The following is a 14,867-nucleotide window of genomic DNA, read 5'->3' on the forward strand; positions in this document are numbered from 1 at the left end:
GGCATGTTAAATGTTAAAACATTCGGGTTTGGAAGTACATTGTCAACTAGCAAATTGAATTGAGCTTCTGAATGCTGTAACACTATTTGATGATCCCATATACTACCAAGAAATTATGGTTTTACCTCAGTGTTTCAAGCCTCTTCTTTTGTTTTCCACTTTTGCTGTCACTGATTGCACTTTCAATATCTTCATGAATAAAGCTAGCCTAAGGAGCCAAAAGCAGAATCCATCAGTTATCAGCTAGACTATCCAGGTATATGAAATAAACATCTCCACATGCTCTTTTTTTAGGACATCTTAAGATTCCAGAATACTCTATCAAATCCCATTTATTTAAAAGTTCTGGGATAAACTATTTTAGACAAACAAAACAAAAAAACACACAATGCTATTGTATGGGACTTGGTATTTTTGCCACTGTTCCAAACTCCAGCATTATCATCAGATGAGCATATAATCTAGATACCAAATTTGTCTGAACAGCTGTAATTATCTCAAGTCAACCATTACTACATAAGCTATTTTTTCCCTCTGCGTACATAATTTTTTTCTCTCAAGTATGTTAGGGAAAAGAAACAGTATTAAAAAAAAAATTCTACTATGGATAGTAGCAGCAAAACTACTACAGACGGTAGCAGCATAAAGCATTAGGAGAGTAACTTAGTGATACAGTTTCCTTTAAGATATAACAATAGCCTCCAATTTCTCTTTGATGTAACAGAAGACTAATTTTTCAGAACATTTCCTAATCTGTATGTTCCTGCCTCTCCATAACTGCAGCCTGCTTCCACCAGTGGCCCACAAGTGAAATTTTGATGCAGGTCTAAGGCATTATTTTAATTGCTCTTGCGTTAAATAGGTCACGGATTCTCATAGGATTTAGAATGCTCTGTTACATGTCTTCAGCTGACAAATTCATTTCCTACACAAGTTGTCAAAGATCAAATCTGTCAGTGTCTGGCTCACTCTAAATGGTCCACGTCTTTCTTGGTACCCTTACCATGGAGAGGTATGTAAGTTTTTGGGATAAGCATGTATCTTCTGATGGGACCAGAAGACTGTTGAATTTAGGATCCAAGGGGATTTAAGGGACTTCCCAGGCTATAATGAATTGCACTACAGAATATGGACAAGGGATACATGAAGGTTAAAAGATTAATAGAAAAACTTAAGGGGATTTGAGAAACTTACACCCATAAGAACTCTATTAATCATACTCTTGATATTTATTATTTAACAATTTTTTTAAAACCACTGACTGCCCCAAGTATTATTGATTTTGACTAAACTTTTTATTGCAGAGGCTCCTGAGGTTCATAGTAACTTAAAAGCAGGAAAAAGACAAGAGCTAACTACGGGTAAGGAACAAAACCTAGGGTATGGTCACAGACTCAAACAATAACTCTGAAGAAAAGGAGGATCCTGGACTTCCAAGTTATGCTCTGTATATTTGTACACAGAGGAACAACTTCAAAAGATGAAACTCTGAAGTACAGAGACCACCTCTACACTTTGGAGAGCTGGGTCCAACCAGACCTCAAAAAAGATCCCTGCATTATTTAACATAATGCCACCTGAACTACTCTCAGGATCCCCATTTCCATTGCAACAGCAAACTCTGTGCAATGAATTACACAACTAGCCAGTCATCTTCACACCACTCACTATATTAATTTCAAAATGGTTGCACAGTGTGATTAGCAATCTGTTGTTTTAAGACAATGATGTAAACCACTACAAAGGAATTTAAAAATCCCTGTGAAAATATCAATTAGAGTTAAAGCAATACCAATTACATAGAGTAAAAGAAATTAAAATTTGAAACCCTGGAAATAAAGAAGTGTTGCAGGATACATTAAAAAAATATTTATACTTGAAGGACATATCTTAATGATAGATAAAAAATTTCTTTCCTTGTTTTGTCCCTCCTGCAAATAGTATTTTCCTTTTCATTACCTCTCCAGCAGAGCAGAGGTGCAGAGAGGTGAGAATATAGACAAGGTCTAATTGTTCAGTGACAAAAAGAACAGAAAAAAGGGGAAAGACTAGGTAAGACTCAGAGCTTGGATGAGTTATCTGCAGAGTATAAAATAAATTTGAGATTATTCAAACTGCTTTACACCATTTTCTTCAGAAGTGTGAATGCAAACCATATTCTAGAGCTTTACACAATTGCAAGACTAAATGAACAGCTACAGAGCCCAAGAATCAGTATTTACAGTAATGACATATCTGAACATGCATTGAAGGATTCAGCTTACACACTGGACTACTCTCTTGCAAGACATACTACAGTACATTTACTAACATATTATAAGTAGTGTCAATATCATAAGTGCATTAAACTTAAAGAATATTTATAAGAATAAAAGAACAGAATTATTTTCTATGAATCAGCTCATTTGATTTTATCCACTGTATTTGCCAATTCATAAAATTCCCCTATTCAAATAAGTCATAGCAGATCTCCATTACTATCTTACCTTAATCTCATCACACTGGAAAAGATGCAAATCGGGCTTGGCTTGGGTCGGTTCTTTACATATTAATGCAAGAATCGAATTGTAATTGCATGCATTCATCACAGCTTGGCAATGCTGAATTGTGCTTAAAGGAAAATTCTCCAGTTCATTCTGCCGGAAGAGAAAATAAAAACAAACACAAAACACCACCTTATCATACAGTGTCCTGATCTTAGAAAAGCTGCAAAGCTGCATGAGTTAAAAAGGAAAAGTGATAATAAGCTAATTAAAATACTGAATCTCACACACATCATTTTTCTGCCTGTTCCCTTTTTCTCTCTCTCTCTGAAAATGAGACTGCCACTCACAGATCTTACCTTTGATTCCAAGTCCACCAAACTGACAGCTTTGTCATCCACTTGAAGAATCATGTCTTGAGTCCAGACTTTGCCTTTGGCATCCAGCAATTTCAGCTTCCTTATTCCATCATCTACTGTAATCATTGCCTCTTTTCGGTCCAGAACAAAGGTGGTCAAGTGCTAGTGAATGGGATGTACATTTAAAAATAAAAAATTGCAGTTTTCCCCATTGCTTGGCAGTGTCAATATTCAAATAGCCAGGAAACAGCAATACAAATTATTTGTGAATAAAAGTGCCTTTGTATATGACAGATCCTACCAACAAGCCACAAGAGATGTTGTTTAGTCCATAATGTCATTTCAAATGAACTGATTTTTGTAACTCACTGTTTGTCATTCTCTGTCATTTCCTCACTACAGTAGATGGTTAGCCTTGAAGGCACACTCTGACATCTTTCAGGTATCAAAGCTAGAATTAACCCTTGAGTATTTAATTAGCTTTCTTGAGGAGTGAAAACCTGTCTCTCTTGGCAAGCTGCATCCAGAAAGTGTAAGCAGAAGCATCACAGAAACACCCTGCCAATGTACCACCACTCTGACCTGGAGTGTCCTCACCTCTTCCAGAGCTGCCAGCTAGCATGCTGGTGGCAGCCATAATGGGCTTGCATCTGACTGGGATACCTTATGGACAGGCTAGTCGCTTCTTTTATGTGGCTCACTGTAAAAATGTAGTATACTAACTACTTCTGCTCCCCACCAACTTGGAATATTCTCCAGATTCAATTAATGGTCTAGAAATTAAATACTACCTCACAGATATCACGTCAACTGGCTTTCCTGTCATGGTTCTGACAATTTCTCCTTCAACATGCCAACCATGCAAGGAAATCCATAGAATTATTTCATTTTGTCCAGGCATAAATCCAGCTTCACATGCTTAGTGAAGAACCAATTTTAATATATGCCTGCATATCTATCTTTTAAATAACTTTTAAAAATGAAGAAAAAAGATAATTAAGTGTGCTTTCTTCTCTTACAGGATAACACCACTTAGTAATGACAGATGAGAGTAGATATAAGCTGCATATAATCAAAGTATATAAAAGAAGTGAAACAAACTCTCTACTGGCTGCTCACAGGGATGCTTGGACTCCACATACAAGTACTAATTTTTATGCCAGTACAGTACCAAAGCCGTTAAGAAGAAACCAAAGAAAAACAGACAGACAATTAGAAGCAACACAATATTCATTTGCAAGCTGATCATAGGATAGAAGCCCTTGAAATTGAGACTTCTCTGCATATGATCTCATATTTAACAGCCAATTTAAAACCCAGCAAAAAGGAGCTGAGAATCTATGGCATTTGTAAGACTGCACTTAACCCATGACAGTGGTTAGAAATAAGTGGAAGAAAGTTTGTGCCAAAGCAAGACTAGAGAATGAAGCATTGCATCCAAAAGTGCTTAACAGGCTCCATATGGGCACGCAGGCTTACTTTGCTGAATATTTGAAATATAACACTCCTGGATAAAATATGACAGCAGCACGCAGTAATTCTGCAAAGCAGCTTAAGACAGGAAGTAACATACTTTGGACTTCACACTGGGGGAAGAATTTGTGCAGACAGAATATATTTGTTTAATTACTACACAGTAGACTAACCGGGGTTTTTAGGGGTTAATGCTCAGCTCCTTCTGAATATTCTGTCACTTCTGCTGATTATAACTGATCAAAGTATTTATTTTAAATATCATCCAGTGTGCTTCGCCAACAGCACAGGGTTTTTCAGCTCTGCCTCATCCTTGCAACAAGCCAGGTTCAGAGACAGGGTAGCATAACACATTGAACTGATATCCCATTGAGAAGTCCTGTCCGTTTGCCAAACTACACACAACTTTGCTTACATTCTTCTACATCAAAATTTCAGCTCATTATGGCAAAGCTATAGAATCTGAGACATTTCAGTGTAATCTATTCTGAAGTGACCTCAGGCTGGTAGGATGTTTGGGAAGATGTATATGCCTTCAAGCATTATGTATCCTCAATAATCATGTAGGCAAAAATAACTGCATGTAACCGAAAGTTATAATTGGTATATCACTCTTCATCTCACCTCTACATGATACTGCGAAGTTTCAGATATGCTGCTGGCACTGTCTCGTGCATAATTCTTCCTTTGTTCTAGATGGGAGGAAACGGAAGAATAATTATTCATTGAACTTCTTATCCTGCTGTTTTGAATACTTCTCAGAGACACTTAAGACTAGTTGTATATATCAAAACAAAAGGTGAGCTGCTGTTAATTTCTCTATTTCGACACAAAAAACCTTCACCCCCACACAGCCCAGCAAAAGGATCATACTTCTGTCAACGATATTAACAGATCGGTTACCAGTGAGTGCAAACCAAATCCACTTATCTCATCACAGTGAGTCAGGACACCGGAGGGAGCAGTGTTCTGACTGAAAAAGCTTCACTGGGAAGCCTGATTATTAAAATCACAGGCTTGCCACTTTGGTAGCAATATGATAACTAGCATCAGGCTCGCTGTATTTGTATGAATGCTTTTGAAAGCAAAAGTATTTTTTGATATATATAAAATTCCCATGTTAAATCTGCAAAACAACAAAGCCACACACAAAACAGACCTGACTTAGCCTTTATTTTTCCTTAAATTATTCAATTTGATGAATTACTAATGTAGAAATATGGATGGAAAGGAGTTTAAAAAAAAGACAGACACACCAACTATCTCTAAACAGAAATATTTTTCAGCTAACAAAACACAACGCTGCAAAATCAGAACTGTAATTTGCCTTTTACTCTGCACAATAGGTTAATATTAAAACAGGTGAGGAGGGAAGGGGAAAAGCAAGATGAAGACACGACACACATCCACATCACAAATTAACGAATTTAGATTAATACTGAAGAAAACTTTTCAACTTCTTTGGAAAAAAAATTGAATGCAACATTTGGCAGGTTCTTCTTTTTTTTTCACTATACTCCCCTTAAGTGCCTGATCCAGAACACCAGGAGCTTTGTCTAAGGAAGAAAGTCACTAGGTGACACGGCCAAGAGAGGTCCAAGGAAACTCCGCAAGTAGGCAAGTCTTTTCTCTCCATTTCATTAAGTAACCTGATTTCTGATCTTAAGTAAAATAGGCAGTTTGATTTTGTTTGGAAGGAAAGTACCTGATGTATATACAAAATACATCAGTTTCATCATACTTGGTGGTAAACATGTGTGATTCTGTTGACAGGAAAGTTAAGTTACTTTTTGCAAAATAAAAAGATGCTAACTACTACCAAGCACATATGGAGATCTCCAGTGAGGACACCATAAAAGACACACTGTAAAGGTCTCTTCTGTGACCAGGGTTCCTTCATACAGGGATTTCAGGTGCTGACAAAGACAGCAGTGCCCTCATTTTCAGATGTCACCTGTAGAAGTATTTGTCACCTTTTATTATAATCACACTATTATCTCTCCAGTTCTCGGTGACTTTCATGAAAGGCAGTACAGTTTCTGAAATATCTCACTGGCTCAAATCTCCCCTCCCATGATGACAAACGTCACTCATGCAACAAAGCCATCCTGCTCCTGTACAGCAGCTACTCAGCTTGCTTTAGCAAGAGAAGTGTGCAGCACAATCAGACAAATTCAAGAACACCATGAATTATAAGAATTCTTAACTAGGTGCATGCATATTTCAAAATAGATGTCTTACTTTCATTATCCACTATTCTGAAATCCCAGGGCAGGGGACCTGCATTGATTTCAACTGTAACTACCATTTCTGCTTTTGCAGCATGTTACTTGAAGTTTTTTCTTGTTTTCTTTTTAACGACTATGGACACACACATGCACACCCCAACAAAACAGTCAGTAAAGCAGTACTGTCTGATTTGCTACCTTTCTTTTTTTGTTTGGATGATGATCTGAAGAAGTAAAGTCCATCTGTTCCTAACAAAACAAGGGAATTAAAAAGCAGTATCTAGTTAAACCCCATATAATTATTTGCATCTCCAAGAGGATCAGTTAACAGTTTTCTGTTATGGACTGTAAATGATAGTTAAAACATTGTCCAGTAAGAAAGAATATATGCTTTTTTAAAAGAGAGAGAGAGAGAGACACACACAGAAAGGAAAAGTCACTTGTTTCAATTAACAATGCCTCAGATATTCAGTTTTGACTGTTATTATTTTCTTTTAGGTGAAAAAAAGATATGGTTTTTTAACGATATCAAATTAAACAAGGATAAGAAACTTTAAATCCACTAATCCACTGTAAGACTTATAAATCCTGCAAACAGTAACAGTTGGAGTTGTTTTAAATAAACAAAAGAAATCCTGGCATATGTACAGGCTCTAAAGGAATTAAAAAACTGAGAGTAAGTTTTGCAAGAGATTCCTTGCTCTGCTTCACAGAAATTGTCCTCTGTTAAGACAGGATATCCAAAACTATTTGTACACTGATTAACACATCCTCTTCCAGAGAGCAGCACAACACTCACAATAGACATGATAGCAAGGTTTTCAACACACTACGCCATGGTGAGAACAATAGTGTTTATGTAAGACACAGCTTTCTGAGTGCTAATAAAATCTGTGGTTGCCTGCACTTGAGAGCCAAGGAGAACACCTCAAGTTCTGTGTTCTTAATTACAACAGAATAGCAAGAAGAACATAAAAAAAAATTCCAATTAGCAAAAGTTTGTTTGTGTTACTAAACAATAAGATAGGTCACCACAACTGACAGTCCATACTGAGTTCAGCAACAATTCCTGTTTACCTATTTATATCTTTAATGCAGGCAGAATGATTGTTAGAACCTGCTAGAGATTGAAATTATCATTTAGGACAGGACGTTTCTGTTGGAAGGGACCTACAATGATCATCTATTCCAACTGCCTGACCACAAGTTAAAGCACATTATTAAGGGCATTGTCCAAGTGCCTCAAATACTGACAGGCCTGGGGCATCGACCACCTCTTCTTGTTATCCTACAGGTCCTTCTGCCAAAAACCACCATGTAATGTATGTCACTTATGCAGACTTGGAAACTCCCTTTTCTGGAAGTTCAAGCAACTGATGCAATCTAAACTCTGCAGTAAAGCATGCAAACTAAAACTGGGGAGGCTTCCAAGTCTTGTTGCAGTTACAAACCAAACCAAACGAAAAAAAAAAAAAAGAGGGCACCTACAGGCTCTTATTACTGCTCAGTGCTGCAACTTCTACGTGGTTTTGGATGAGCTAAGCAGCAGCCTATAGCTGCTGTGAATGTTAACACTGCTATAGAGAAGCTTAAGGTAGATACTACGGGTAACCGCTCCATCCTGAAAGTATTCACCTTTCAGAATATATCTTCTAATAAGTACCTTAGCATCAGGCAAAATTCTTCCCTTGCTTCTGGAAGGGTTTTTCCTCAACCTTTGTTTTTCACTCTTTTACAATGCAATGGTTAGAAAGTACATACTCTTTCTCATACAGGGTCAATCCAGCTGCTAAGCACCCAGGCTCCCCGGGAGATGGAGTTTTTGGCTGCCTGGTATAAATTGCAATGAAGGAAGAACAAATAAAGTCCCCCCATGATAACATGAACATAACACAAAGGAAAGAAGGAAAAAAATTAAAATAATTTAAAAAAAGGGTGGTATCTAGAACACATCCTCTTTCCCATGTTTTTTGCCAGTTAGCTCAAAACTAAATCTCAGCCTCTGCTTTCTCCTAGTGCCTGGCTCATGTCCTAGATTCTGCCTACAAACCTCCACAAGTTCTCACCTTGACCTCAGGAAGGAGGACCCAAATCCTTTTGCACCCACTTCTGCTGATGTGCTCCACTGCCTTGAACTTCTAGCAAAATTGATACAAGCCTGCAAACCTGTTCTTGATCTTTCTCTACCCAGATGACACAAGGGTTTGCTGCTTCTTCCTACAACATTTCCACATTTCCGCTTCCAAGTCAGCTATATCTGGGCATATGACTCTCAGTCTTTTTTCATCCATATACAGCTCCTTATTTTTCTTCTTTTCCTACTGAGTTGCCCACTACCATTCTTCTGGAAATGTAGCTTCCATCTCCTCAACTCTTCCACATATCAACGTAGTTGATTATTATTCATCAATATTAATCTGACTGCTTTTACAGAAACACTGAAAATTCCTCTTGACTTATTACATGTTCTTCAAATGCAAGTAACTCATACCCTACTGAAAACACACAACAGAATTTGCTGACTTACTGAATGTACCAGGTCTGGCTGGGATGGAGTTAATTTTCTTCACAGCAGCCTGAATGCCATGTTTTGAATTTGTGACCAAAACAGTGCAGATAACATAGAGATGTTTTAGCTGTTGCTGAACAGTCAAGGCCTTCTCTATTTCTCACTCTGCTGCCCCAGTGAGTGGGCTGGGGGTGCACAAGAGGCTGGGAGGGGACACAGCTGGGACAGCTGACCCTAACTGACCAAAGGGATATTCCATATGGTATAATGTCATGCTCAGCAATAAAAGTAGCAGGTACTCTTTCCAAAGTAGCCCTCACTCAGAGACTGCCTGGGCATTGGTCTGCTTGTGGCAGGTGGTGAGTGACTGCCTTTGCACTACTCGGAACCTTTTGCTCCTCTCTCTTTGCTTCACTTAAGCTGTATTTATCTTGATCCATCAGTTTTTTCTTGCTTTTGCTCTTCTAATTCTCTTCTCTATCCTGCTGCAGGGAGGAGACAGGGGGAATGAGCAAGCATCTAGGTAGGCCCTTAGTTGCTGGCTGGGGTCAATCCCTGACACCAAGGGAAAAAAAAAAAAATTCGGTATGCTCCATTTCACTCTCCTAATCTTCCCAGTCAGTATCAGCCTCTCACAGGTCCCTTCATGCATGAAGAGAGTTATTGAAGCTACAGTGAAATTCTGCAACAGAGACTTCCAGATAGGATGTATAAAACTATCAAAGGATGAACAGAACTATCAGAACTAATGAGGTTTTTTTCTATTTATTCTACTTACTGCAGCTCTTACGTCCAACATGTAAAATACAGTGCAGCCTTAATATCGCAGTTTGCTCAAACCGTGCTGATATGCTGCACAAAATTTACCTAAAGTATTTTCTCTCTGATAAAGGGGAAAAAAATAAAAAGGATCATGGCAGAAGACATTTAAATTAAATTCTTAATCACAATCTATAGCAAATGTAACGCAGAAGAATTTGAGCAAAATAAAATCTCTCACAACGCAAGGGTAATTAACTTAAAAGCAGCACAGCATTTCACTCCTAGGTCCTGACTGTAAGATCTACCAGCTAGTAAACCTTCAAAGGAATAGAAACATTGATCCACAGAAACTAATACTCTTCCCACTGTCTGTTGTAGACAGATGCTACTGCTATTCATGTCTTTGCGAATTTACTGAATTTCCCAGTCATCCAGAATGGACCATGTTTCTGGTTTCTAAAAGATGTTAAAAGGTACTGATTTCATACTATTTTTGGAAGCATCCAAACCACCAGAACACCAAACCCAACCTCTTGACCAAAGACTTTTAGCAGAGTCAAAAATACTACTAGAAAAACAGGACTCAAGATTGCCATCATTCATTCTCTTCCTTGCCCTCAGTACACTAAGAAATCTGCGCTATCCCCAGTTATTTCTGGAAAGGACCATTTCATACTTTGGAAAGGGTAACTATTGCACAGTTTCAGACAAAAACGCCAGTGCTGCCCAAGGTACGTTGAGGCAGAGCTATGAACAGAACCTGACATAGCTAGAGTCCTGTCTCACCCATTTTCCAACTGGACGAGGATGCAGCAGTATGGCAAATTAGAAAGCTGCTTTACAAACTCAGCCATAGCTTGGCTCTGTGCCACTGTCCAGATCACACAGAGAAATGTATCACAGCAGAGGAAATCTAACTCTTTATCTAGGTAGGTGAAACTCTTACCAAAAGCAAAAGATCTCAAGCTGGGTCTTAACAGATGACCTGAAGCACAGGTGGTGCTGGTTAGAGCTGCAATACCTTTAGACACAATAAATATTCAGTTCCTAAATGCCTAAAACAGAAATGAGGCATCTCTATGCCTACACTTACACCAGTGTCTTACAAATAATTGCATACGCCAGACGTAATAAATGTTATCAGTGCTATGGCTATGATAACACAAAGAAGGGTCATGGTGGATCCCATCTTCCCCTTCCATAGTCAAATTGGAAAATGCCTGTACAGTGTACAAAGAGGCAAAGCTCTGAAATCTGATGGCAATCCATGTGGCCATAAATCTTCCTCACAAGCTGTCCTAAGAATCCTGGAGTGCCAGTATAAATTATTACCACACATCATCAAGCAGAAAAGCCCAATACTTAGTTTACTACCATACATTTCTGGTTTACATTGGACTGATTGTTGATGCCCCTTTAAGAACGAATTGCAGCAGCTGGAAAAACTCAACTTGATACTGAGAGCAAAGTGCAGGAGACAGAACCTACACATCCAGGGAGAAAGGTCAAAATTGAGTCCAAAACAAATCTCATTTTCAGAGAGGCAAATGCTACCACTTTCAGAAACTTATGCTACAAGCTTCTCCCTGATGGCTATATGGAACTAACTAACAAAGAAAGTGTATTGTTTAGGAGTCAGTTTAATTCATGTGAGTATTAAATAATACAAGCATGTGACATGGATGGCTTCTTTCAACGGACTCGTTTACCTAGTCTATGATGTGCTTGTGATTTCCTTAAATATATTACACTACAGTTCTTGCTTTGAACGAGGTATTGGAGCAATGCAAAAATACACATGCAATTTCACTGCTAGCACATAATCACAGCCATGAGAAGATAAACACCAAAAAAATGCCTAGTCTTTTCTCATGCAGTGTAAAGACAATTTTAGCAACATCTTTCAATCCTGTGTCGTATAATAATCTAACAATTTGGAGTGAACCATTGGCTCACTACTCCTGGAGAACGGGGCTGCTCCACACTGTCACTTGCCGGCAAACCCCCAGCGCAACCCTGGCTATTGGTGCTGACTGATGCCACCCATCTCTCCACAAGCAGAGCTGCAGAAGACAGATGGAGAAGCTAATGTCAGAACAATAGATGACAGTAGGAGCCAAAACCCACTTCAGATTGAAAGATCAGGAAGTAAACAATTAAATAAACCCCATAAGAATGTGCAGAGCGCATCTTCCCTCCCAGTTCAGCAAGAGATTTATCATGCAAATAGAAAACAGTTCATTTCAGGAAGGAAACGATGGATAACAAAAGGGATTATTTGACACAGGAAAAAAAGCAGTCGCAAGGAAGTTTTTTCTATCAGATAACCACACCAGAGATAATGACGACTCTGGTCTAGTTTTTAACGGAACTGTCTGTAATACCAGTAAAACTTTAGCCTCCTTTCCCACTGGCACTGAAGGCAACATTTTGCCTGATGACTGAAAGACTGAACTATTATGAATCACCTCAGCACTGGGACTCAAGAGATAAACTTTATGCCACGACACATACGTGTGTGTGTGCGTATATACACACACATATATATATACACACACATATTAATATCATCACTATTATTATTATTGTTGCTGTTATTAATTAGTCTTTACTATGCTTGGAATAAATGGAGTTCAAGATCAAGTGGTCACTGTGGATCCCAGGTACCATCTTCACTTGCTGATACCCATGGATAGATGCTTTAATCCAAATGACATTCAATAGCCTTCCAAGGGAAGGAAGTTTGTCATGGACAAAGTTTGCCGCTAACATTACATTGTCACTTTTTCTCAAAGCACATGGTCCATTTTACTTTTACAGTAAGACTATATATATATTTCCAATATATTGTAAGTGAATCTTTATACATTAGCTTTATGTATTTACATAAGTAAAATACGGACATTTAACATACATATACATAATATAAAATGTAAAAAGAAAGGTAGGACACCTCCAATCTGCTTTATAGGCTTTCAGTCACATGGGTCTCAAATAAAATATTTGTTAGTTATTAATTATAAATAAATCATAATAAAATATTTTGTAATACATATTTTTACCATATTTTAACAGTTCCAGTATCATTCAATTGTTTCCCACGCACTGCGTGACAGTGTGCATGAAAATCCCTAACATCACAAGGGAAGAAAAGACACACATGGGATGCAGCAGAATGGTAACATCGTTGCTAAAATTAAAAATTAGAATTGCCCAGAGTTTGAGGAAGGTTTTAGGTGTTTTCCTGTTTTCTCCAGTTCATACATTTGGCGATACTGACAGTCTAGTTCTTTATGCATGCAAAACAGAGAAGCAGCAGTAAAATGTGCAAATTCCTCTCTAAAAGCTGTGCCAATATATCTTCACTCAGAGCTCCAGGATAATTGAGTTGTCTACTTCATTCAGCTCCTGGCAACTGCAGCTACGGTTTTGTGCTGTATCTACCAACAGTGGAAGTGAACCAAGATCAACAATTCATTTTACAGAAGCCACCATGCAGCAATTATATGGTTAAGCATTTTCAATTGGTACCTGAATTCAATTAAGTGTGTTAGAAGTAAAAGGCTGCTTAGCATTATATACCTCAAATCAACTAACTTGTCCCCGTCTTCTACTGACATATGACTATCCAATCATGTTTGATAAGAAAAAGCTCAAAGACTTACTATTTTCAAAGCCCACAAAGATTAAAGGACATAGTGAAGACACTTACTAGCACCGTCACACTGTTCAAACCACATACTCCTGAAAAATCATTATTATTATGATACAAAATGAAAAAGAAAAGTGCAACACTCTCCTAACATCTCATAAAGAAATAATCTGCTAAGAGTTTTTCACAATGTCTCTTGCTGGTTTCTGTTACCACCTACTATTTCTGTCAACACGTGCAATCAGTTCGTTGAATGAACCCATACAGGATGCAGACATCATTGTTTAAAATGATCACTTCTGAATTTTCCTCAGTTGCAGTTCCTGCCTTTAATAGTCAGTCAGTGAAGTGACTGACTTTTGTAGCATACCACTAAAAAAAGACAAATTTTAACTTAGAATTATTCACATGCAACATTCGTTGCCAAATAACAAATGCTTTAAATGGGTTCTACTTCTGTCTTTGCTGATTTTTCTAAAGTGGACCTCAGCACTACTGTAGCACAGTGCCTTCAGCCACCAAACCACATCAGTTTTTTCACACCACTCCTCTTTTCAGAGGATACAAAGCCAGGAGACCTCCAATCTCCCCTGGGGGCTTTTAGCCTCAGGAATTTTGAAGCAGTTTGAAAGCGAACAAGGCAACCAACAGAACAAAGTTCTCATCTGCCCATGGAAGAGTAACCAAACTCGAGGCCTGCAGGGAATCCTTCCAAGGGCAAAGTTAATGCCTTTCTAATGCCAGGAAGCATCCTGCCATCACTCCCCTAACGTCCAAGGCCACTCCCAGCCATCACCCCACCCACAACAGGAGGGAGAAAAGATTAGTTACTACTAGGGATGTTGCAGTTATCAGCCTCTGCTCTTTGAGCTTTCCAGTTTGTTAACCTGCAGAAGAGGTGGTAGATACAGCAAAGGAGAGCAGGCTGAGGTGCAAGGGGTCCTGCACAGGACTGGGTTCTCGCTGCAAACCTCATCAGTTTTGCTGACTTTCAAAAGAGCATTTAACAACAGGCACAGATTTACACAACAGAACATCTCTCAGCCTCACTGCTGCTTCTACTTCCATTAGCACAGCTATCAGCAGGATATATTCACACTGGAGGTGGATGACCAGGAAATGGTGCAATTTGGCGGGCAAGGAACATGACTACATTCTGCCTCCACAGTGATTTGGCCATGGGGTAGAGAGGAGCATACACAGCCAAGACAAATACTAGCATTTGTAGTTGGTTAAGTGTAACAACATTTAGGCATTTGTAAGTAACATCACGTTTAACAGTCACAAAGCCCGTTGACAATAGCAGGCCAAATAGGACTCCAAATCCATTACATCAAATCCAATTTCCATGAAATCCTTGTGTCAAACAAGAATAATATTGTAAATTCCTTTTCTGCTAGC

At 38.4% G+C, this 14,867-nt stretch overlaps 1 protein-coding gene across 11 annotated transcripts in view; it reads right to left on the bottom strand.

Annotated features, from left to right (window-relative positions):
- The window catches only part of EPS8 (epidermal growth factor receptor pathway substrate 8), a 141,070-nt gene that overhangs the window by 41,768 nt on the left and 84,435 nt on the right, over window positions 1-14,867 (bottom strand). For 10 of the 11 annotated variants that reach the window (XM_055807881.1, XM_027782818.2, XM_055807886.1 and 7 more), the window contains 5 exons: window positions 6,742-6,792; window positions 4,940-5,007; window positions 2,843-3,004; window positions 2,487-2,636; window positions 126-208 (listed from right to left, as the gene is read on the bottom strand). In XM_055807881.1, coding sequence (XP_055663856.1) covers window positions 126-208; window positions 2,487-2,636; window positions 2,843-3,004; window positions 4,940-5,007; window positions 6,742-6,792 — 514 coding nt within the window. The remainder of the gene's footprint in view (window positions 1-125; window positions 209-2,486; window positions 2,637-2,842; window positions 3,005-4,939; window positions 5,008-6,741; window positions 6,793-14,867) is intronic. The other variant, XM_055807887.1, reaches the window with a different exon arrangement.

The sequence above is a fragment of the Falco peregrinus genome, chromosome 6, assembly GCF_023634155.1.
Source record: "Falco peregrinus isolate bFalPer1 chromosome 6, bFalPer1.pri, whole genome shotgun sequence".
In the NCBI taxonomy this organism is placed as follows: Eukaryota; Metazoa; Chordata; class Aves; order Falconiformes; family Falconidae; genus Falco; species Falco peregrinus.